Below are 25,035 nucleotides of genomic sequence, written 5' to 3' on the forward strand. Positions count from 1 at the left end.
TAGAAAGCAAAAGTAAATCTAAAAAAGAGGATTACCTGGGCGGAACTGCTTCACCACAACAAAGCACTGCCGAGAAGTATTAAAGATCAGGATTGACACACTGAGAAGGAAGATAAAAAAACCAAAAGATCAATGCTTTATGAAGAATTAATGCAGAACTATTAAACTTACATCTTGTGAATTTAATTTCAACTACATAAATACAAGTAAGATTTATTACTAAAGCTGCAACACAACAAGGTCTTTGTCCAAAGTCCATCTAGAGGGATAGATAATAGGTCACGTTCCCAAAGCCCTTTTTGCTCAAAATTAGGTCCCTTTTGTCTCCTGGCATGCAAAATAAGCACCAACCAATTCCTTCTTCCCAACAGGAATACCACCACCACTCTCTCTTCCAGTCTAAGAACACTGGTACTAGAAAGCAAAAAATCCTTACAAATAAAAATATTTTTTCCCCTTTATCAGTCTCAAATTAGGATAGTCTAAACTGCAGGCACAGTCTAGTCTCATTCAGAGCCAGTGACTTCTGTATAAGCACAGAGCATCTCCTATCTGTAGCTACTTGCTGAGCTCAGGTTTCAAAACAGACACCATCCAAGTGCAATTCTGTACTAATTTAAACCAGTAGTTTCAACTGCTACATTCAGTGGTTCTTAGGCTGCTTGCAATATGTGTCATGGGCACACCTGACAGGCTGAGTATTTGGACATGCTCTGGATGTGTAGGGTACTGATGCTCTCTGCTTACCTAGTGCACTCTCAGGTTTTACTAGTTTAAGAAAATGCAGACAAAAGTTTTTCTCCTTAGTTGGTAGCTGATTGCCACCTGAAAAAACAAGTGTGTATTTTGCTCATTACCATGGTAGCATTCTCTCATTTGTTCTGCCTCACTGTATGCAATCGAGACGTTAATTCATTATTCTATGAATTCTACAATAGATTAGACTCACAATGGCATATTTGCAGGGCTGAGTCAAACTTTCAACTTTCCTCTTAAAAGAGCTGTATATTTATATTCACTATTTGATTTAATAATGAAGTCTTAAGCTGCCAAAGAAAATGCTATCTGATGATTATTAAAAATAATGTTAATGTTTATTATAATAATATATAAAAACCAAAACAGAAGGGAGAAGTCCAGATGTTAGTATTTATATTCATGCTTGCTATTCTCAAAGACTTGCATATTGATGGCTTCCTGCCCCGGGAGATGCCATTTCCAGGCAATTTTAAAGCAAAGGTTTTAGCCTTCAGAGAGGCCAGAGGAGAACATTCACTCTGTTTACTGGCACTAGGGTTCTTTCTGGAATATCTGGGAGTTTGTGTAGATTGCTGGAAGAAATGAAGTTAAACCACAAGCCATAATACTTTTAAGGTTACTTAAATATTATTCTTTTATCCTTTGACTTTTCTTTCTTTTCATGACTGTTCCTCTCCCCAAAGCAGTACTGTCTGAGGGCAGACACTGCTCTAAATAAAAGGGGAAAAGGAATTACTGCTACTGAACCTTTGTTGTTTTGTCCACGGGCACTGCCTGAAACTGGAGAGAGCAGCAGCCTAAAGCTGCTGATGAAGAGTGGAAGTTTCCTGAAGCAGATGGTTGCCCTTTACCTTTCTTTACATCCACCACCCCAGGCCCAATCTTCCCTTTGGCTTGCCTTCTTCAGCACGTCTCATTAAATAACTCATACCAACTCATTAAAAATGGCTCAGCTATTAGACATTATTTTTTCCTAGGAGTCAATCACTTGAGATTTTTATGGAACAGATGGGAAAATTAAAAACAATCTGTCAGAATTAAGGAACAAGATCAAATTAGCTGGAAAGGAGTAGCAGCAAGTTATTACAATTGTCTGCTTCTCACACCATCTTGAGATGAGAGGGTACAGAAATGGCACAAATCTGTAGAACTTTCTATTTAATTACTTCTAATTTTCTGAGAGACTGACAAACAATTTTGAACAGAAATTTACATTTTTTAACAAACCACAACACACGAGTTCTAATATTTCTTGTCAGAGTTGGAGAGTCATGAAAGAAAAGTTCTGAATTATACCTTCTTAGGAGGGGGGTAACATTGGGAATGCCATTTGCTGTTTCTTTGTTCACAAGAAAGAACATAACATGAAATATTTCCAAAGGTCACCAGGTGTGTAACTTCTGAAAACCCACTGAAGGCTGCATGTAGGACAGTTATTTGAGTATTATACTAAATTAGAGCAAGACAGTTCAACTGAGCTAAGTGGAGGAGCATCACTCCCATTTTCAATGGGTTTCCATATAAAGACCCAAAATATGGGTTCAGATGATTGGTCTGGCCTATAAGGAAAACATTTATCTTCTGCAGTTTTAAACCATCATACAAAGAATTCACTACAAAATTAATTTGAGATTGCTATTTTTACAGATGATACAGGCTACTAAAAAGAACTACTACAAATCCATTAGTAGGTCCCAAAATCTTTCATACTGTGGGGTATTACAGAGGTATTTGGTATATAAAGGCAATTAAATTCCCTTCAAAATATTACAGCCAGACCTATTTTAGGGTATTATATACAGTTTTTAAGTGAGGAGTAAAAAAAAATTAAATAAATTAAAAAAAAAAATAAATGCCCAGCCACATTCCCTACAAGAAGGCAGTAATACTATACAAGAATTTAATCTACAATGGATATCAAAGGTTCTAATGTAGCAACAGGCTTGATGTCTAAGAGGAGCACAAGACCACTTTTCAATTTTATTTTAGAAAAGCAAACAATACCCAGATATAAAAGTATCACAATAAATCCCAAACTTCCATCCATGCCTTAAAACAAGCTGTAACACCTTTGCACTAAGGAAACAATGTCTCAGCTTAGACCTGCTAATCTTTACACTTTGTGTGGCAGATTACTTTTATCATATTCCAGAGGTGTGGATCTCTGCTGGCTGTTCCTCCAGCAGCTGACTCGGAGGGAAATCAGCGGTGTAAAAGGAGAGGTCAGGAATGCAAACACCACTGACCAGCGAAGGGGACTTGGCTCCTCCACACCACATCTGTCGGTGGCTGCATCAGGGACTACAACCAAACAGAAAAAGAACTCACTAAGAGATGACAGGGTGTATATAGTGTCTTCCAGGGCTGGTGAACACCACAGACCTATTTAGCCCTCAGCCCAACCTCGTCCTCAACTTCCCACTGCAGTAGCTCCCACTCACTTTAAACATAAAATAAATCACTACTCTAATTACAGTAGTTTTCCCCAAAGAAAGCATGCATGTAAACAGCTTACTGTGAACGACATTGTTCTTTCTATAAATATGGGAGCAATTAGAGTAGCTTTAAAATATTTTAAGAAAGATATGTACCTAAAATATCACATACAAAGAGCATTTAACCTGTATTTGAGCTGTTACTATACTCAAGTTTGCAGTTGAAGTATGTCTGGTCTTGGCACCTAACATGATGTTTTCTGAAAGGGATCCCAACTATTCAGCCAAGGCTCTCATGTAGCATTTAACCATTAAAACTTAAAAAAAACCCTGAGTAAAATAGGTATTAGGATTCTCTGAAGGATATTTGACTTCCCTAAACTAAGTCAATGTGCAGAAATCAGACAGCTGACCCAAGGACACTGCAAGAGTGCAGAACCTTAATTCCTCCTCCACCTTTAATACTCTTATGAAAAGAGAAAATACCCACCTGAATACAACCTTTACAGCTGAAAACACCTCTGAGAATAGTTTAGAAAATTACTCCATTGTGTGCCATAGAAAACTACTTCCACATCTTCCCTTCCCCCAACATAGTACAGCTCGGTACTTACTGAAATCTCAGTAACTGATGCTTTGTGATATTCCAGCTCAGCAGACATTTAGCTAGAAATACTACAGCTTTACACTCTCAAACCTGAGAAAGGAAGGTGGTGTTTCATGGAGCAATGCAAGACACAGCATTTGACCACAGCAGCTCTGAGGTAGGGGACAGATGAAAACTGACATCCTGTTAAAATGTGCACACACACATATGGACCATGCAAAGATAATTCTTCTGAAATACATCCCAGCAGTTGAGATCAGCAAATGAACTTTACCACTTAAACGTGTACTTCTAGGGCTATAGTTAATCCTCATGCAACTGCTGACACTTACTAATTGCTTTTCATGAGACAACCTTTCAAAATCCTTTAATAAATAAAGATTGATGCAGTCATTCTTTATTCTTAGATGTGGCTTTAATGCTGACTTTACAAATGTGGATTTGTAAAGTTGTACAAATTAAAAATAATTTTAGAAAATCTCCACAGTATAGCAATAGCAAAGACAAGGACAAGACTCCTGTACTTCTGTCAGTGAGCTAAGACCCTCAAGGCTGGAGATGAGAACTTTTAATGACAATATTCTACTAAAAACTAAAATACTAATATATTAGGTAAATGTTGAGGTAACACAGGCAAAGAAATTGACCTTTCTTAAATCCTTTGTAAGAGCAACTCAGGAGCTGCGTGTGTCAAGCATGGGTATGTGTATGAGACACACAAATTGTGATCAGAAATGAATAGTGGAAGATAAAGCACCTAAAAAGCCCCTGACATTAACATTGGAAGCCAGGACTTCTCAGCTATTAACCTCAGTCACTTTCACCTATTTTTAAAGGTTAAAAAGTATCTCAAAATTAGTTTAAAGCCTGTAAGTGCTGCCTACAAACAACAATCTCAGCTCCATGGGGGAGACTTCAGGAACTAATGATGTATGATTTCTCAAAAGCCACAACAAACCAACCAAACCAAACTACCAAAACCCCTCCAATACTATTAATACAGCGCCTGCAGTATTTCAGTTACCATTCTCAAAGAAAAAGGAATGGCAGATTCCAAGAAGACACAAAAACAACATGCAGGAATAAAAGCAAGTAAGTGATTTAATCAGCCCCCTTGACTCTCAACAGATATTTGGTTTTAAAAATCTCTTTGATACAATCAGAAGAAAATAATCAAATGTAGTGTGCAACCACAGAAGTATTTAGAAATGCATTCATCTCTGTTGGAGAGCATGTGAATATAAAACATACATTTCATATTTTTGCCCACATAGCTCATAAAGGAGAAATTGTCAAGATTTACAAATCATACTTGATGAAAAGTTAGTAAGAAATAAATAAATAATTTAGAAGTCCCATAATTATTTTAGCTTTAAAGTATAAATTTGTTTTTCTTCTTGAACTTCTATGAATTTGGCTTTCTTTGGTCATAGAAGGATGACAAATTGATTATTCATAGTTTTCCATGTTAAGCCTATCATTCCATTTAGTCTTTTTAATATACTGTGTTTGAGAAACATCCCAGATCACAAATAAAGTAGGTTCATAAAATGCTGAAGGGGTTGAATGGACCTTAAAGATCCTCTTCTCCCAACCCCCTTTGCCATGGTCATGGACCCCTCCCACCAGTCCAGATTGTTCAAGGTGTCCAACCTGGCTTTAAACACTTCCAGGGCTGGGGAAACCTGTTCCAGTGGCTCATTACCCTCACAGTAAAAATTTTCTTCCTAATATGTAACCTAAATTTCCCCTCTTTGAATCTGTACCTACTACTCCTTGTCCTGTCACTACAGCTCCTATTGGAAAATCTCCCTCTGGCTTCTCTGTGGGCCCCCTTCAAATCCTGCAAGAGGCTGTGAGGTCTCCACACAACCACATTCATGTTTGTGAGCGTGTCCTCTCCTTGTTTGAATCTAAAATGATTGTGCTTTCAATTTGAAAGTGATAATCAAAAACCACCTAAACTTGTTGGAGAGCCAACACTCAAAAGCAATTCTTTGGGAGAAGTCAACTTTCAGCACAGACTACTTCATCTTATTTCAACATCATTTTTGATGTCCATAAGAAAAAATTGTATGTAGCCCCTGTGCCACTTCTGTATGTAAATTAACCATCCATTTCACAACTGGACACATCCTGAAAACCTCTAATACCGTGTCTAAAGCACTGTCCTCTTCCTTTTATCAGCACAGCACCCAGTACCTTAAGCCAGAGGAAACAGCCCCTTCGTTTTCAGAACAGAGATGTAATAAAGCTGTACCCTTTGATTACTCTCCAGTGCAATTCCTTTAGTTTCCCAGAGCTTTCACTATAATGCAGATAGTCCTGAGATTAAATGTGTGTGCTTGCACAATCTTTACTGGTTCATTTAAGTCTTCCTTCAAAGCATTTTGCATCTTTCAAAGGCCAACACGAATCCAATTGGCTGCTTAAAATGTGGCCTATTTTGTCAAGCTATAAGCTCTTGACAAAAACATTCCCCCTTTCATACTAATCACAGATAAAGTGGATTTGGCAATAGATAATTAGAGACATCTAAAAGACTTCTGCATTCTGATGAAATTTGAATGCTTTCCCTGACACAACATAAATATTTAATACTAAATAAGCCCAGAATAAAGTGGTGAGCCACATATGCTTAAGAAAATAAATGTTACTTTGGAGAAAATCAAAAGCAAGATTGGTTTCAGTAAACTGAACTGCAGCAGGAAGTTGTTCATGACACCATAAAGCAGGAAGCTTATGTTTGGTTAATCATCAGACCAGCGTAAAAATGAACTAAGAAGCGGTAACAAACCCATATAAATCCACTTTTAAAACACAATTTTTATCTACTTGTAAAGCAGCAATTTGTATTGCCAACCAGAGAATATGATTAGGACAACTTCATTGGAATAAACAATTCTCTCAGCAACTTATTTTCATAACAAACAAAAAAAAAATAGAAAGAAAATTCAACTGCAAAATAAATGAGACATCAAAGTATGCTGCTCTCAATAACATTCCTCAAGTGTCATATCTTGGCCAGTATCCCAGGATACCCTTAGAAATGACACATTACATCTCAATGGGATTCTTTCAACAAAATATTTTCATAAATAAATTCAGGTTTTATGCTAACTTATTTGATTAAATACAGCTTTATGGGAATTATGTGCAACAGATGTCAGAGCCTGATGGGCTTTTCTTCCAATTCCTAATTATTTGTGAAACTTCCATTTATAAATGCTATCACATAGTAAGGCAAATAAATAATCCACCTAAAAAGACTAAGTATGGCTCAATTCCATTCTGAAATGGCAAAAGTGAAAGATTTAAAACACCATCAGGTTTCAAGGACAGCTCACAAAACAAAAAAGTTCAAGTGCTCTGCACTGAGGTAAGGGAAACCAGCGACTTCATTTATTACCTACCAAAATCCAAGTATGATGTGCATAACACAACCTTTTAGTTATACCTTTTGCCAAGTATAACTGCACAGTCTCAGTACCATCAGTGAGAAACTGGTAGTTGTTCACATTTTCCTCAATTTTCCCATTTCTAGATAAGATTTAAATAATTTCCTCTTTTCCAAAAGATATTTTCAGCTACAATTCTAAAATACAGGCACTCCAATTACAGAACATTTCCTAGCTTTCTTAAGATTATTTTTACCAATCCCAAATGCAGGCCATGATCATGCTACTGTCACTAGACCATGTACAAACTCTTGGCACCCTTCACACAGAACAGGTTTATTTCAAAATCACCTGAAAGCAGAGGGAAGACTCTTTCTGATTTCAGTGATTGTAAGAGAAAAAAAACATATTGATTTATTTTGCATATATTGGAAACACTAAAAAAATTCCCTAGACACTAGTAAACACTAGAAAAAAGTCCCTAAATTTGTAAAAAAAACAAGGTGCTTCTAATCTGGATACCAGAAGCCTGTATTCAGAAATTTATGACCAACCAGCCAAAATTCTTGTGTACCTGCTTAGTTATAAGAATTTTCATGGATTTGATTCTTAAAATTAGGCAAATATTAAACTTCCCATTGAAGCAATGCCTTCAATAAAGATTTTCTTGCCATTTTACTCTGTTTCAGTTATATAGCTCTAGGGTGCTTTCATATCACATGCCTAATAAGATGAAATGAGAATCTGAAAATTTATGATTTCATGTTTCTCTCTGGTAACTTCACGGCATCTCATTTCATGTTTCTCTCATTCCTATGCTTTTATTTAGACTGGATCCCAAGGTAACAACATAGTAACTCATTTTAAAGGACAGTAAATATGCCTGCAGAATTCCTGGCACAAAAGCAGAGAATCTGTCAAGTTTTCACTGTAGAAAACCCCAGAAATGAACAACAAAAAACACAGATTTAAGTGCATTTTATTTGCAAATATCACATGCAAACAAATAGTGTAATTACTTGGGTTGAAGGAAACTAATAGGCTACTGCATTTTTTCCTTCTAATACCAGGAAAATTATCATTACCTTAATAACATCCTTGATAGACAGATATCAAGCCTAGACCTGAGTGTTTTCAATGACAGTGATTATAAAACATGCCTTCCTGGATTATCTTATTGCTTATTGGTAAAAACAGTTTCTTAGTGTTTAATTTTAAAAAATATTTTCCCCACCATACTTCATTTCTCATTCTGTCATTGATCACTATTTTTTTAATAATTAAATGATTCTGGCCTGTTCTGTAATGTTCCTTTACATTTTGTGATAAGTGGTGATTTCTCTCCTCAGTTGTGCAATCCTTTGCATGAACATGCCCAGCCCTCATTCCCTTCTCTCAGCTATTATTTCCCTAAACTTTTCATCACTTTTGTTTGTTGAACTACCTCCAGTTGATTTTAAACAGTGCATTATCTTCCACACTATCTTTGAAGACAATCAAGAAAATTCCACATCATTGACACCCTGGAGGAGACATTACAAAGACAAACAAGGTTTACAGAACAACAGCACATAATTTAAAGTAAAAAGCATATACCACCCAAGACAAACTTTTTTTTTACCTGTAAGGATGTTAAAAAGCTGTATTTTAAAGCTACTGTGATAATTCTTGCACGAAGAATGCATCTGAGTTAAATTTCATGGTGTCTTATAATACACTAAGACATAAACCAGAAAAATACATACAGGATTAAGTTTCCATAAAGCCCAAATGATCTGTCATATGAAATAGGAGAAGGAATTTAATCCACTCCTATAATGTGGTCAGGGCACATGACTTCCACCCTGTCTCCATAGCTGCCTGCTCCAGCCACCGAGCCAGAATAGCAACCGTGGCTCCTGCAGGCCACTGGCCGGCTCTGGTGACCCATCCCTGGCCGGCTCCCGTGGCCAGAGCCGGGATGCAGCCGCCTCCTGGTGCAGCTGTTGGGCCACATTCCTCACTGCCCTGGGCAGCCACTCACCCAGGTAACTGCACAGCACACAGCCTGGGCATCTTCCTCCTTCTGAGTTTGCTCATTTTTAACCTGCCTCGAGAATCCTGCTTGCCCCCAGGACTGGGACCTGCAGCAAAGAACAAGCCGAAGTGGGGACTGCTTTGGTTTCCTTCACCCTGTAAACTCACTCCTGATGGAAAACTACACTTTTCAGTTGTCTCTGTAATAGATAAAAGTGTAAAGTTGTTTCTTCTGAGGAAGCAAATTAGATTAGGAATTAATTTGTTTTAAATGTGAGACAGATTAATCTCTTTACCTGAAAAAAAAAAGAGGCAAATCTTATAAAGCAGGAATATAAGAATAAACTTGTAGTTTTATTAATTAAGAATTTTTTAAGTCAGGAACAGCTGCTGAGTCACTATGACATGTTTTTGAAGGGGTACAGTGCACATGTAGAGTTTCAAGTCTTTTAGTCCAAATGCCTTTTATTCTTCACATGGTATTTTCAGAGTTGAGAGGAACTCACATAACTATTTTGCACACAATTCAGTCTCCTCAAATTTGTTCTCTTTTAAATGCAGTGAACTTTACAGTGAATTTTTCATACTTTCAAATAGAGAGGTAGACATAATTTTGTTCTGTCAACTAGGAAAAGGTACAGTTGTGTCCCTGTTCTCAAGCGTTATTACTCAAAGCACAGAAGGGAGCACATGACTGTACACTGACCTTCATCTGTTCCCAAATTATGCCTTTTAAAAGCCTTGAATCTGTTTAAGGGGAGCTGCTGAAACCTGAAACGAACATGGTCTATTGCTTTATAAAGTAGATGAATGTAGAACTTAAGTATTACATTTCAGGCTCTGTACTAAATATAGCAAAATTAGGATGAGGGAGAATATAACTGTAACCTGAGTCTGGTTTTAGAGAATAATTTTTTGTTACAGGTATTGCTGATTACTCCGTTACATTTAGAATGTTTCCATTTCTAACAGAAAATCACCACAAATTTGCAGAAGGAAAATGCGCTCCTGATAAAGATTTTTATTTTTAAAAGCTGAGTCCTTAAAAAAATTAACAGCTCTTCAGCCCTCAAATCACACCCCCACAAATTGCTAACCAGTTCAGACAGACCCAAGTCTAAAAAAAAATCTTGAAATACACCTTGCATCTCAATTTTCATTGCTTGCACTCTGCTTGATTTTCATCAGGATATGTTTAATAATGACCAAACACATCATCTTGAGTATTAAAGGGAAAATTACACTTAATTAGAAAAGTAAGCAGTGCATAACTGCAGAAAGCATCTTTTGCTGTGTGCCGAACACAACAGGCCAAAATTATGTAACTTTTACAAGCAACACTTCAATAAACTTGTTCAATAATTACAGTGGAGAAGAGGTAATCAAGGATTTTTACTTCATTAATTTTTAGTAAACTTCACTGCTGTTTCTAATGACATAATTAAACCTTCCAAGGAGCTCTGATAATGTTCATCTGCATGTTTCAAAGCAAGATTAACTTAAATCTAACTCCACAGGACAAGAACAATAGTCAGCTCATTATTTTCCAATAGAAAAATGGCTTAGAAATTGACAGATTTCTTCACAAGTTTGCAAATTTTTGACAGTTTTCAGATGGGAACTGTAATACTCATTACCCATTTAACATGCTTGCAAAGTCATAGAAACCTTCAGGATATAAGTGGCTTTTAGAAATCATCTGATCCAATCTCCTGTTAAAAGTCACTCTAAGTTAGGCCTGATTTCACAGAGCCTTGTCCAGTCAAGGTTTGGATTTCTCTAAGAATGGAGATTCCTCAGTTTCTCTGGGCAAAGCATTCCAGGACAAAATTATTGTCCATGGGTGTGTCTGTGTGTCATGGATCTTCCTTCTGTTAGAATTTAAACCTAAATATGATAAGAAATGCTGCTTCTTTTGTCTGTGCTGACATACAGGTGATTTTTGACAGCAGAGGTTCTGAAGGTTTGCCTTAACATTGTTCATTGTGTAATGGGCAATAAATTGTATGTAACTATTTCTGTTTTTAAGTGGCAGGGAGTGATTGGGAATAAACAATTATTTGTTCAACGTAAATTACAGCAGTGCTTTCAGGACTGATGTTTAGTTCTGAATCATCTTGGTCTTAGGAAAGCTCATGAACCACATACTGTAAACTCATGCCCAGATCTGCAATAACTAAAGAGAGAAAATAAAAGGAAAAAAAGGACAACTCATACCAATTCCGCTATTTTAACTTGTGCTAGAGTCACACCACCAGACTGCATATGGTTAAATGATCTGGTCCTACTGCAACGTATAGTGAGGTTTTAAAAGATGATTCACATCTAAGGCAAATGAAGTGACTACTGCAGTTCTTGTGTTTTTGTCTTTCTATAATTTAATCAGCTGTTCATCTGAACAGTTGGAAAGGATACATTTATACCACAATAACTTAATCTCTCCTGGTAAATATTTTCCTGTATCTTCTGATACAAATCTATTAAATATTGGCTTATATTGACCTAATTTGAAATGAGACAGAACACTGGGGTCCCAAAGGAACCCAGCATACAACCTCTTGGTTCACTACCATGCAGCAAGGAAGTCAGTCTTAAGCATGTTTACTCGTGCTGCTGAAAGAGGATGACAAAAAAAGACATGGGTTAGGCATAAGGTTTGCTTTTATATGATTACACAGTTGTTTTTTCAATTCATCATCACTAAATTCATAATACATATAAATTCTTTGTAAATATATAATATATACATGTGTTCTTTACACATCTGGCATTCCAACATGCTCAGTTCAGATAAACAGCCCTATTACAGGCACTTGGAGTATTTAACAGTCCTACAGAACTTCTGTAAGTAGTCACCTATGAATATTTATGAAAAAGTATTAGGAAAAGGGATCTTAATGCTGGAAAGCATCTACAATTTTTTCTAAGCAGACATACACACTAGGAAATCCTGACCAACAGAACATGTGTCCCAGAAACCTCCCTTTTCAATATTTATCCTTCATTAACAGTAATGAACCTGTAAGAGCTCTCTCAGTATGATGTTCTCTATAATCTTCAGGAACTAGTTAACATAACTTTTCCATATAAAAAGCATTACAGCTATTAAAATACAGCAAAATGTAGGGCTTTAAAGTATTATGAGGGATTTTGAATCTGACTAATGTATTGGATAATAACTGCCTTCCTATTCACAAAAAAAAAATAAATTATGTAAACCCATGGATTTCCTATGCAGAAAGTTCACATTACTACCTTTGGTGTCAGAAGTTGCAATGAATTTCCTTGTAAAAGAGTGTTAGACACTGCAGTTCAACAGTAGTCACTAATAAGTTCGGGTGGCAGCTGTTGTACATCTGAAGCTAACAAATGTTATGTGACCAGAGATGACTGGCATGACATGTGGCTGTTGCCTTTTTATAAAGTTATGTTCTCAACTATTTTAAAAATGTCCACAAAAGTCCTTCAGAAATACTGTTCCCAAGAAGTTCATGGAAAACTGATCCTTTAATACTTACCCCACTCAGTTAGTTGCATATATTCACACATTATCACACAGTGATAAACTAAAGTTTAAACAAAAATAAAATAGTCACACAAATTCATCTGGAAGTCATGTTCTCAGCACTGTGACTTGAGGCTGGATTCACTTGCTTGAATGGGCATATATTAAATTTCCAGCAATCAATTATCATTTCAGCCTTTGTATCTGCCATCATAAATTCAGGCACATGCCCATATGGACAGACAAAGTGCAAAGACAGAACTGTCTTCCAGGCAAATTCCAAAAGCAAGTGTGAAGTTCAGTATTGAAATATCACTCCCTTTTCTGTCTTCATTCTCAAGCAGTACAGGCATTTTTAATCTAGCTAATACTTTCCCAGTCTTCCTGAAAATTTTACCTTCATAATCTTTATATAGATAAAAAGTGTTGCTAGAATTTTATATCCCTCCCAGGCACCCACACACATGTAAAAACTCATGTCATAAAAAGACTCATGTAAGGACTGACTTAGATGCTTCCAACAGAGAAGAATTTCCAAAATTCAACTGATTTTAGTTATTTAATGCACATGAAAAACACATCTCTTGATGTGGTTCTGTTTATGTCACAATTATGACCACTAAAATTAGTGTCTTGCTATATTTTTTACATTTAATAGATTAAGAAAAGCTTTTTCTTGGAAAAAGTTGATACCTTGCTTTTTATTTTTATCTTCTAGCAACTGATTTTTCAGTGAACAGATTAAATATTAATACTTTTTTTAATACATATAAATTTATTAGTTTTTAATAACACTGAGAATTGGTCTGTTTTACATACACCTTATTTGGTATAATCTTGTAGGAACTGATCTTTGAAGTCAAGAGTTAATTGCTTTTCTTCCTCGATCAGAGAAATAAGTTTGGAAAGACAGAAGAAACTCCTTCCTTCAGGTAATAAATTCCCACTCAAAAAAGAGGATTTCATACAATCCAAACTTTCAGTTCCATCTTCTATGTAGTCATTAAAATGTACAATAAATTATATAGTAAAACCCTAATATTGGAATAGTCAAACACAGACAAAACTTACTGAAAACATAATAAAACACAAGGAGATTTTTAACTTTCTATTAATTCTACCTTAAACAGTAGAGAACCACCTGCAAGTATTACACAAGAAGTGAGAACTGAATAGGAAATTGGAGGGAAGAGAACATCAGCAACACTTGACCAATAAAAGAGAATACATATGAAATATAACATGAAGACAATGGGAAATAACATGATGTTATTGTTACCTGTCATGTGTCCTCATAAAATCCCAGAACTTCTTAGTGCCATTCTGGGGGAAAAAAAAATTAAAATCAGTCTAACTCCAACTGAAAAACTACTGCAATGAAATTTAACAAAACTTAAGAGGCATTTCTTTGAAAACTTAGTTGGTTTTAATTATGAGGCCAGTATTCTGAATATTGACAGTTAGTATTACAGACACTGAAAACTGTCTTAGGACAGCTCAAAATCTTAGACCCATAATACTATGATGACAGCTAGCATACGTTTATTGCAGTCTTCAGGCCCAGTTTTGGCCACAGCATCAACTTCAGCTGCCCAGTCTAACCATTCATGGTACCAGGAAGCTATAAACAACTATGTTTTAACCAGTAAAATAACCCACAGGTATGTTCTTCCATGTCCAGAAATGTTCTTACCTTGAGAACAGCTCAGCACTTACCTCCTAACTAAACCCATGTGGGATCCAGGAACAAGACATCTTCCACCTAACCCCTTATGAGGACCAAAACAGGAGTTTTATCCACACCTAACATGCGGGGGTCATACTCCACTCCACACTGCTGCTCTTCCTCTGCGCTAGTGGTGGTGCTGCGGGCACTGTCTCACAGCAGGCTTGAAAACACAGCAATCACTCAAGAACTGGGAGACAGAAAATGGCTGATTTTCTCAAGATGGGCCAATTCCTGTCCTCTGCCAGCTTAAAAAGAACAATATCCACTACAGCAGAGCTGACAGTAACCTCTGAAAACAAGTGTTCTTTCACAGTTATAATGAGTGCATATACCTTGCCTACATTTATATTATACCTTCTATAGTTACCTACAGCAATTCATACACGTCAGTTAATGGAGATGCATGTAACTCTTTACTCTGTTTACTGGAAGGGTGATGGTGTTTTTCAGCTCAAATACAACTCCAGAGATTCTACACCCAGGTCAGTTTTAAGTCTGTGTTAGGAATCAGTATGATATCAGAGGAAATTCCCATGGTTGATACCTTTTTCTTATTACCGACGCAAAAACGAGACCTGCTGAAGACCTACCTACCTAAAATATGCTTAATGTGAAAAGCAGCACTTGACTTCTATTATAAAGTATGGTTAAATGGATGATCAAACCCTGAGTAACTGGTTAATGATTTAAAGCAGGTAAATGTGAGCAATGAGAGAAGAATCAAATTCAGTTGGTGGGTAAAGGTGCCAACCAATATAGACAGGCCCTTCAGCTCTATTACAGATGTCATGGCTACCGAGTACACAACAGCTGGTGGGGATTAGATAACAAGCACTCTGGTTCAGAGATTAAGCCCCTGAGCTTTATGAGTTTACCAAGCTTTTTGGAAGAGGGACTGTTTGCTTGCTAGCTGGGTTTTTCTTCATTCCCACAACTCTAATTATAAACAGTTGTTCACCTCAAGAGAAACTCTAATCTGCGCTTCCATTGGTGTCTGCACATACCTTCTGTTAGCACTGACAGGAATCGGACGTGTGCATTACAGGAGGAGCCCTGTCATTGTTCAGATGCAATATAATGTTGAAAGGGAAATAAAGACAGCAAATTCTCAGTGTGAACTGAAATATTAAAGCCATTGCTTCCAAATCTGAATGTATATCCAAGTCATTCCACCTGGTGAGAGACAGAGGAACAACTTTGATAGGACTGTGATATAACACACAGCTGCAACATGGGCTGTGTTGTATGGTAAGATAATCTAAGGTATTAAATGTGCAAGGTCAGCTCAATCTTTCTGTAGGCTTATTTCTACCTGCTCCAGGACAATTTGTTAGCAGACTGCTGAGCAATTTTCCATGTAACACAAATGAACTGGAGAACTTTGTACCAAGGGTAATGTCTTCTGCATGTAACTTCACACTGTTTCTCTAGTCTCAACCTTCTCCTGCCCTCAAATTGTAAGTTGGTGCTACCATCATCCATTCTCCCTTCGCAGTGTTCACTTTGGAGAAGTGCGGGTGTCCAGCTACTGGAGATGTCAAAAAAAGCCTGAATCAAGTTTCTTCTTGCATTAATTTAGGCTGCTAGTCTTGTGATACTGCATTCTAACATACGATCCTACCAAAAATCTTCCTGGCTCTTTCCTCTTACCATCATTTAGCAAATTATAGAACCTGATTGCTTTGGAGCACTTATGAGAGGGTTTCAAATAGCTGAGGAAAATTACACCCTAGAGAATCATCCTCATACAGATGGGATCCATCAGAACTGAGTGACCTCTTTGCAAGGATGAGCTCTATTACCATTAACAGAACCTACCTCACAGACGTGCATATAATTTTTAGCAGAAAGTAAAAGAAGCAACTTAGTACCTAAAAAGAAATTAATAAGAAAATGAAATCTGTATTTTCTATTTTCTAAGCCCAGATGAAGCACTTTTTTCTAGACATGATTTGATTAGTCTAAGACTCAAACTCAAAACCAGCCACGGGCTAGATTAATTTGAGTCAAGACATTGGTTATTATCATATACTCTGACTGGACAATGCTTACTAAGTTATTTTCTGCCTATATTTGAATTAAAAAGTTATTTCATATGATCAAGTTGCACCTGTCCAAATAAATAAATCAATAAACAAGTGAAACATTCCAACATCTTTTTGTTTACAGTGGCAGAAACTCAAATGAGCCTCATTCATACTCTATTGTTGAAGTCAAATGTAATTTGAACCCAACCGAATGGAGCTGAGTTTCTATTGTACCCAATGCATGGCTCTTTCCTAACAGACTGGTAGGAAGGTTGCTAATTATTAATAGCATGTAAACAGTTACCAATGGTTCTTATGCTGCTTTACATACTTTACAGAACATTAATTCCAGACAGCTTCTAACCAACTATATCAAGCTGCATGTAGTATCTCTATCTTATCTTTGAGACAAAAGTATTACTTGCTGAACTGATCAAGATTCATGCTTTTAAAAGCCAAGTGGCTATGATTACTTGTTAAACTGTTCCATTCTATATATCCTGGTCTTTGACAAAGCTCTGCTATCACCACAGTTACAGATAGCTGCAATATTAAAGGTATCAGTGGTCAACATCATTCCTGAAAAAGAGAAGTATCTTTGTGAAACACAAAGGCTCTCCAAACCCCTAACATTTTTCATTTTAATAAGCATGTGTAATAATTGCATTATTAGCAGTAGTCCATTCTCCAATGCCTAGTAAAGAACAATCACATTATCTCTCAATGCAGTGAGAACTGAGTATAACATTGCTAGGAGATCTAAACATTGATGACAGGAAGGAGAAGGGATTATTTTATGACATTTGAGAAAAATTTAAAAAATTATTCATCAAACAGGAGATGTGTCCTGTGATGTTTATAAAGACAAATATGTCAGAACTATTTTACACTAGTTTTAATCAGTTCAGAATAGCACTTCTGATACTGCAGGAATCTTGTGTAACACATAATCGATTTGGTAAATCTTTAATCACAAAGTAATCACACTCTAGTTCTGTGCTCAGTGATCAAGTTCTGTGATGTTGCAACACTCAACTAGTGCATATAGTATGTGTAAATTAATGAAGCTGTATTCCAGGAGAGGCAGCATGTGAGACAATTTCGTTTCACATTACACAGAAGATGGATCACTTACATAAGTACTAGTTGCATAAGAAAGCCATTCCAGGTCAGACGAGATGTCCATCTTGCCTGGCAACCTGTCTCTAAAATTTAAGAACAGAGAAAGCACACAGCAATGCTTCCCCAGAAAACTCTTCCAAGTCTGGCAAAAGGCACTGAAGGGTGGCAAAAGACAAAAAGGCACCCAAATCAAGCACAGTCCTAATTCAACTCTAAAAAGCAAGCACAAATAGCCATTTCTGTACTACCTGAATGTGCAAAGTGTGCCAAAAGACCATACTGTCTGTAAGAGTGACTTGGTAATGGCATTGATAACTTAATCAGAATTAACAGCAGCTCACTCCCAGCTTGACAGTCTGCACAAGGAGACTCAATGCCTTTTGGTTCAAGTGATTCCAGGACAACCAGGCACTTCCAAGTGCTCTCTGCTAGACAGGTGTTGACAGTGGCTCTAAGTTCAGTAGATGTGACTCCTACGTGCACGGATCTGTTTATATCCATACTTGATCTTCACATTCTCTACCCTGCTATCATCCTTGAAATAATTTTCCAAAGACTCTTCCTGCACCAGCTCAGTGCCATAATTACAGGCAGGAGTCTCTTCACATTGTCTGTAAAGGATAAGTTGGACCTGTCTGCAGCCTATCAAAATATCATTCTTTTTGACACATGCCCTCTGGCTAAAATGCCTTAAGAATCACTGTGCCAGGGATATTGCTGTCCTTTGCTTTCCTCTACCACCTGAGGCAATAAAACATCTGAACAACAAGGTCAAATCACTGCCAGAATGCCTAAAGGACAACTCTTGCTTGCTAGAGGAACTTACCTAAGACTTATCCCAGGCAGGCTGATAAAGAAGAGAAAAAGGACTTTCTGTGCTAATGATGTAGAAAGAAACATTCACTGGCACTGACTGTAGGGCCATACTGGGTATGCTCCATATCTGACAGACCCTGGACATGCTCTGACACAGGTCACTGGGAGTTTTCACTCTTCACTTGGGGCAGCTTCAATGCTTTCCACCTCCTTTTCCCTGAGGGCAGTGCCGATGCCACTCTTCTCAGTCTGCCATCTGAGAAGCTCTTGAACCAGCTCTTACATGAGGAAATGTGTCTGCACAGGTACCAATCATCACTGATAGATTGATATCATCCTTTCAAAAAAAAAACCCCAACCCAAACAAACCAAGCCACTCAGTCTGGCTCTGTGTACAGCCCTCCTGAAACTCACAACTTCTCTGCAGATGCAGCTTTTTAAAGCTAGAAGAAATAATTCTTAAACACAATTTTAGAGAGAGGCCTTTCCTCAAGGATCATTCCAAGAATCTCCCCAAAGAATGACATCATTTTTATAAATAATTTAATTGAATTAGAGCTGTGGTTCTCCAGTTATAAGATGATACTGAGTTTCAAGGTGAGGAAGAAAAAGGACAGGGATGCTGTAGTCCATGCCACGCAGCTTATGGTAACCGTGGTACACTGCCACACTAAGGGCTGACACAGCAAAAGTCTGTAAAACCATGAATCACACAGAGATGGTGAATGTGAAAAAAAATATTCACTATTTCTTATAATCTAGAAGCGCTATGTCATATCTGGATACCTGGGAAAAAGGCTGAGGTTTCTGGGCACTGATCTGCCTCATCTCAATGAACCAGCTCTCAAGTCCTGCAGCTGCACAGAGAGGTTTGCCTTGCTTATGCATAAAAGAATTAACTGACAGCTTCTGTAACAGCTACAGACAAACTACATTACATGTATGTTTTAAACACATGCAATTAAAGGCTTATTCTTCTTAGATTTTATTAAAAGTTTTATTTTGAAGAGGAAACTGAAAACATGTTGGTGTAACAAGTGAAAGAACACTCACAAAACCACTCTAAATGCTTCCTTTAACTTCGTGTCATAATTTTTTCACAACATCACACGAGGGTGTATAAAATAAATCCTCCGCACACAGGTTTACAGTAACAGATTTCCTGTAGTTACTCTCTTGGGAGTTTTATTCAACAAAACAAAATTAACATTGGATTGTCACTTATTTAATGCCTCCTTGAAATGAGCTCTGGAAAGACAACACACAAGTGAAAGAGAAATGATCTTTATCCAAAATCTACTTAAATCTCCTATATTATTTGCCTTATACAGGTATTTAATAATTTTAAAAGTGACCAAATTAAAGGCACTACCTTATGTCATCTCCCACATCTATCTACAGAAATCTTCTGCTTGGGCAGAGAAAGTCTAAGTGGCTAAGAACTGTAAAGTTACATCAAAACAACCTCAGTAAAAAGGTTTTGGACCTTGTATTACATAGTTTTGAAGAGAAAGGTAACAGGCCATGCAGGCAGATCACTTACAATGCAGGAGACATATGTACAAAATATGTCCAAAATAAGCAAATTAACATCACACATAGCACTAAAAGAGAAAGAAAATAAATCTGTCCATGACAATGATTAACTTCTTTCTGTTTACATTACAGGAGAGACAACATGAGGTTTGGTGACCCATTGTGAAAGGCACTGAACACACAGAGTGGGAACAGTTCCTGTTCAATGATCTTACAATTCAGTTAGAGCCCAGACAAAAGTCGATGTAAACAAACAGAGGCAGTTAAGAAAAATGACAAATACATTATGATTTAGATAAGCTGCATTCACTAGTGATGAGGGTTAAAATGACAAACAACAGTCATGATCCCCCAGTCTCTACCATCTGGATTGGGTTTAAAGCAGTCACCCAAGAAGTAAATGTTCCATATTTCTGAAAAAATCCAATTAGAGAAGTTGAAGCAATTATAACATAAAAATAACTCTGTCTTCATTGCTCCATTTACTCTGTTTCCACACTCCTAAGACACAAAAGCAGTTAATGTCATTAATGCAAAGGGATAATGAGCATTCTTCATGTAATAAAATAATTATACTATAAGTACAGAAAAACAGATAAGAGAATTAATTGGCAAATAACAGCTTAAACCAGTCAGCTAAGCCAAGCAAGAGTGAGGTCCCTGTTTAATGATTTACATGGACCAAAGCAGTAAAACTCTCTAGAGGAATAATCAAGTTTTTGCTTTAATTTCTGCTCTCAAAAAAATTTTTTTAAAGGTTTGAGGGTCATGCTTTTCTTTCAAAAAGTGTAAAACTTGTTTTTCTGTTGCACATCCAATCTTACACAAATGTATTCACACAGTTTAGTATCAATGTGCAGAGCTATGCCCCTATCTGGAAATTCACTGTGCATTCTCCTGTGGAGGTGTCTACTTGTTGCCCAGACCTTCATAACAAGAGAACACTGAACTTGTCATTTTATTAGATGGGCTTTTGTCAGGTCAATCCACATGAGCAGTGTGCCTGGGGAGTCAAGTAACTGACTCAGGAAGACAAAAATCTGCACCAAGGCAGCCTGCTCCTGCTACCTTTATTTCCTTAAGTGGTCTCAGTTTAATGCTTTTCAGCCATATTCTCCTTTTTATGACCAGTAAAAGCTGCCAAGAGATAAATCTGCAACGAAAGCAACTCAGTAATTCAGAACTTTTTGTTTATAAAACATATGGTCCCACAACAGGAAAGATGTGTGTTAGCTGCTGCTTCTTGAGTCCCAGATCCTGGGTTAAACAGAGTGGACTTCCCCTACAGTAAAGCCATAAAAGTTACGTCCTCATCCCTCTGTAAACGAACCTTTCCCTTCCTTTCTCCACTCACTACTGAAGAAGTGCTGCTATCAGTTGAGGCTTCCTTGTTCCATTTCTTTTTTGGCCTAATGGAACCTCCTGATGTCACATCTGTAGTGGTTTTCAGTGGCAACATATGAGCATTGATAACCTAATGTAAACCATTTCTTGCCAGCTAAATTATTAATGCTTGAACTCTCTGTTCTATAGAATCAATACAAAATATTTTCAGTGCCCACAGTGATGTGCCCACAGAAACCGCACTTCCAGGACAAACCCAGCACTTTATTCTTTTCATTTCACTATCAGAGACAATTAGTCACCAAATTACCTTGCATGGTCTGAACATTTTTCATAGTATTTTCAGTATATGCCACATGCAAAAATTAATATGGATTAAAAAAAACCAAAAAAAAACCCCACCCTCAAAATACAAAGTTTGAATTTTTTTAAAATAAATAAAGCATTGATAGTCATCACAATGCAGTGAGACCTGTATGAAGAACATAAATCAAACTGAGACAGCTAAAGCAAGTTTGGACTCCTCAAGTTTTCCAAATGACAATAAAATACCCATTCAATACCTATTCAATACACTTTAAAAGAATCCTTATGAATATTTTTATTGGATTAATGAGTCAGTGGGGATTTTTGTTTACAGAAGCTAAAGAACTGCCATGCTGTATCTAAAAATCTTCATCCACCAAAAAAAACAAAAAACAGTGCAAATGAACAGTCAAAAATTCAAGGACATTTAATATTCAACTTTTTCATCTAAAAGAAAAACCCTGTCTTGAATAGACTACTTTGCATCTGAAATCTGTTTGAAATAATGACTTATCATAATTTTTTTGTCTACTTGAAAGGTTTGATTTGTAGCAAGCAGCTATGCTGTCTTCTTTTTATGTAATTACAGACTTCATAGAAAGTTCTACATTATCTTTCAAAATGAAAGGAAGTACTTTCAGCTAGCATAAAACCATGCAACTCAGTTTAAAAATATTAAAATCAATGAAATAATTTCAATTTGCATAAGTTGAATGACCTTTTTTTTTCCTTGTGAATGTACACATCAGTATCAGGGAACTGTGTTATGCTGGGCTATCTTACTACATAACTACTAACTCAAATGCAAAGTTGAAGTCGCCCTGTCCTGGGTGCAGTCCCAAAACAGTGTTAAGTCAAACAAAAACCAGGCTGCTCCTTTCCCTATTCCACCTGCACCTTATCCCACCACTGATATTTGTGTGGGCTGGTTCTGGGAACTCACCTAATTAAAAAAAAAATCTTTTTTCTCTAGGAAAAAATAAAACTGATGAAAAAAATATTTAGTAGAATGAAAGTGAAAAATTAATAATGAAATATTATTAATCAACATGAATGCAATACAGATTGCAAGTCTTCAGCAATGACTATTAAACAGAACAGCCTTGGTCCACTCACAACTACTCCATGAGGACAGAGATGTGTCTGACAGGGAGTGTTCTACAGAGAGACACATGCACACAGAAAAGCCTAAATTACCATTTCAGTCCACACCCACTAATCCACTCCATCAGACTGCACACGCTGGAGTAAATGAAGCCTCATCTTCAAAAGCAATTTGCAGAATTACTTGCTGATGTTGAAAAACTACTTCAAAAGAGTTGAAGTGTTATGGAATTTTACTGGGTTTTTTAAACAAGCCACTGTTTAAGCTCAAGAGGAAGGGGGGGAGTGTTTGCTTTTTAAACAAAGCTTGTAGTATTTCATTACTAAACTATCCAGAGTGTTTATTTTAAAAGCATTATGATTACAAATAATGGCATTTTTCAGTTTTTAACTTCCCTATTCAAGTATTTAAGTTGGAAATGACAGAGTTTAGTGCCTTTGTGGAGTATGCAGGCAAAAATGCACAAACTGATGACATTTTAACAGAATTAAAAGTGAACATTCTACTTGAAGCAAAATACTAGTGCTGCTAATTGGCTTTAATTGACAATATTAAAAGTTTCAGAAGAAAGACTGGACTAGTGAAGTCCATGAAGACAAAATATCCTTTACACTAAAGGACACCATGCCAGCCCCAGCTGACACAGCAGTTCTGGACAGGGCAGGATGAAGTTGCTGGGGTCTCATTCAGCTCATTTTAAGGCTTGAACAAGAGACTGGAGTGCTCAGCTCTGTGTGACAGCCAACTCTTTGATGCACGGGCTTCTTATCTGAAATTAGCTGGAAGACATAAAGATACTTCTTGAAGAAACCTTAACATCTACCAGTGGAGACCACACCAAGGATACCTCAAGGGACATAAAACCTAAGGTCAGAGACCGTAATTTTTACAACCCATATCAATTTTCTCTTCAAAGAGAAGGTTATTCTGGTAGGAGTGTGTAATGAAACTGCAAACAGATGGTTATAGCAATAGAGTTTACTGTTCAAAGGTGCAATTTTTTCACACTTTGGGAGGTAAAATAAACAATGGAGAATGCATTAATTTATTCAACTGTTAATGCAATACTGGGCCAAGCCACTTTGTTCATTTTATGTACATCAACTGCCAGAACAATTACAACTAAGATACTGATGTGTAAGTAAACTTTCTCCTATAATCCTCTGGAAGTTTACTTTTCAAGTCACAGTTTGTTTTTTTGTGTGTACTTTTCAACAATGGAGTTGTTTCAGTTTACCTTGGCATTCAGCTATCATTAAGATCGCTTACCTTTGAATGAAATTTGTAAAACACAAGAATTAAGCATCTATAAGTACATTAAATTAAATCAAATCTCCTTTCTCACCTCGTTTTTCTGTTTTTTAATATGCATAATTATCAGGAACAATTGCATGTACAGATCAAACAGCTTTATTCCAAGGCAAATTCACAGCAGTGCACTGAAATCTATACTACAAAGAACATGGACATTAAGAAACACAATATGCACAAAGGTCAAATTTATGACTTTTGACACATCATTCTAGTGCCAAGTCAGCATACAATTTAAGGTTCTAAGATGAGATACAGATGGGGATTTCCTAGTATTAAGTTAAATCCAATTCTGTACAAAGGAACCAATTGCTAACAGGTAGAGTCTTTAGACTTCTCAGTCATTGTATAGAAATGAAAAAATTTAAAGTGAATATTCAACTGTTCTTTTACATAAATTCCTGTTAAATTATTGAATTTTGCTGCATGTATTTCACCATTTTCACTAAACTGTGTTTTCCCTTTGAAGTTTGTAATATTTTCTTATTTTTCAGGGATAAAAGGAATATACACCTTCCATGTTTACAAAATTGCTTTCACTATTTTTTCCAGAACACTATAGGAAAACATAAAACTTGAAACTTTCACTGGATGCAGGTAAAAAAATATACTCCTAATAACAAAAGAAGTTTTAACAGAGATAATATAATTTGGAAACTGCATTCAGCTGATATGACAGCAAAATACTGTAAATAAGTGCTGTACATTCAAACAGATGTATTGCACATCTCACACTTGTACCCATACTTACTGAAAACCTCCCCAGCAAAGGCCTTTTCTCTAATCTTTTACCAATATTTTTCTGTTATTGTTGAAGAAAAAAATCCCACACAATTTGCAATAACTATAATAGGAGGCTGAGAAAACATACGTCCAGGAGGCAGATCTGCTGGCTCCAGCTCAGCATAAAAGCCAGGGAAATACCTCAGCCAAAGGCTGCTGAGAGCTCCTGGGTGTTCTGTGCCTCGGTACTTTTTCTGGAGTTTTCCTTATTTGTATAAATTGTTGCATATTGTTGC

The 25,035-nt window shown here is 36.7% G+C and overlaps 1 protein-coding gene across 2 annotated transcripts in view; it reads right to left on the bottom strand.

Annotated features, from left to right (window-relative positions):
* Positions 1-25,035, bottom strand: part of NUDT14 (nudix hydrolase 14) — a 58,732-nt gene that overhangs the window by 16,712 nt on the left and 16,985 nt on the right. The window contains exons 2-4 of one of the 2 annotated variants that reach the window (XM_088058409.1): positions 14,000-14,043; positions 3,006-3,060; positions 36-100 (exon numbers count right to left, since the gene is read on the bottom strand). In XM_088058409.1, the coding sequence (XP_087914535.1) occupies positions 36-100; positions 3,006-3,060; positions 14,000-14,006 (127 nt within the window). In that variant the 5' untranslated portion in view covers positions 14,007-14,043. The remainder of the gene's footprint in view (positions 1-35; positions 101-3,005; positions 3,061-13,999; positions 14,044-25,035) is intronic. The other variant, XM_005520069.3, reaches the window with a different exon arrangement.

This window comes from Pseudopodoces humilis, chromosome 7 (genome assembly GCF_049639895.1).
Source record: "Pseudopodoces humilis isolate 2021_Gansu_Grassland_sample_001 chromosome 7, ASM4963989v1, whole genome shotgun sequence".
Taxonomy (NCBI): domain Eukaryota; kingdom Metazoa; phylum Chordata; class Aves; order Passeriformes; family Paridae; genus Pseudopodoces; species Pseudopodoces humilis.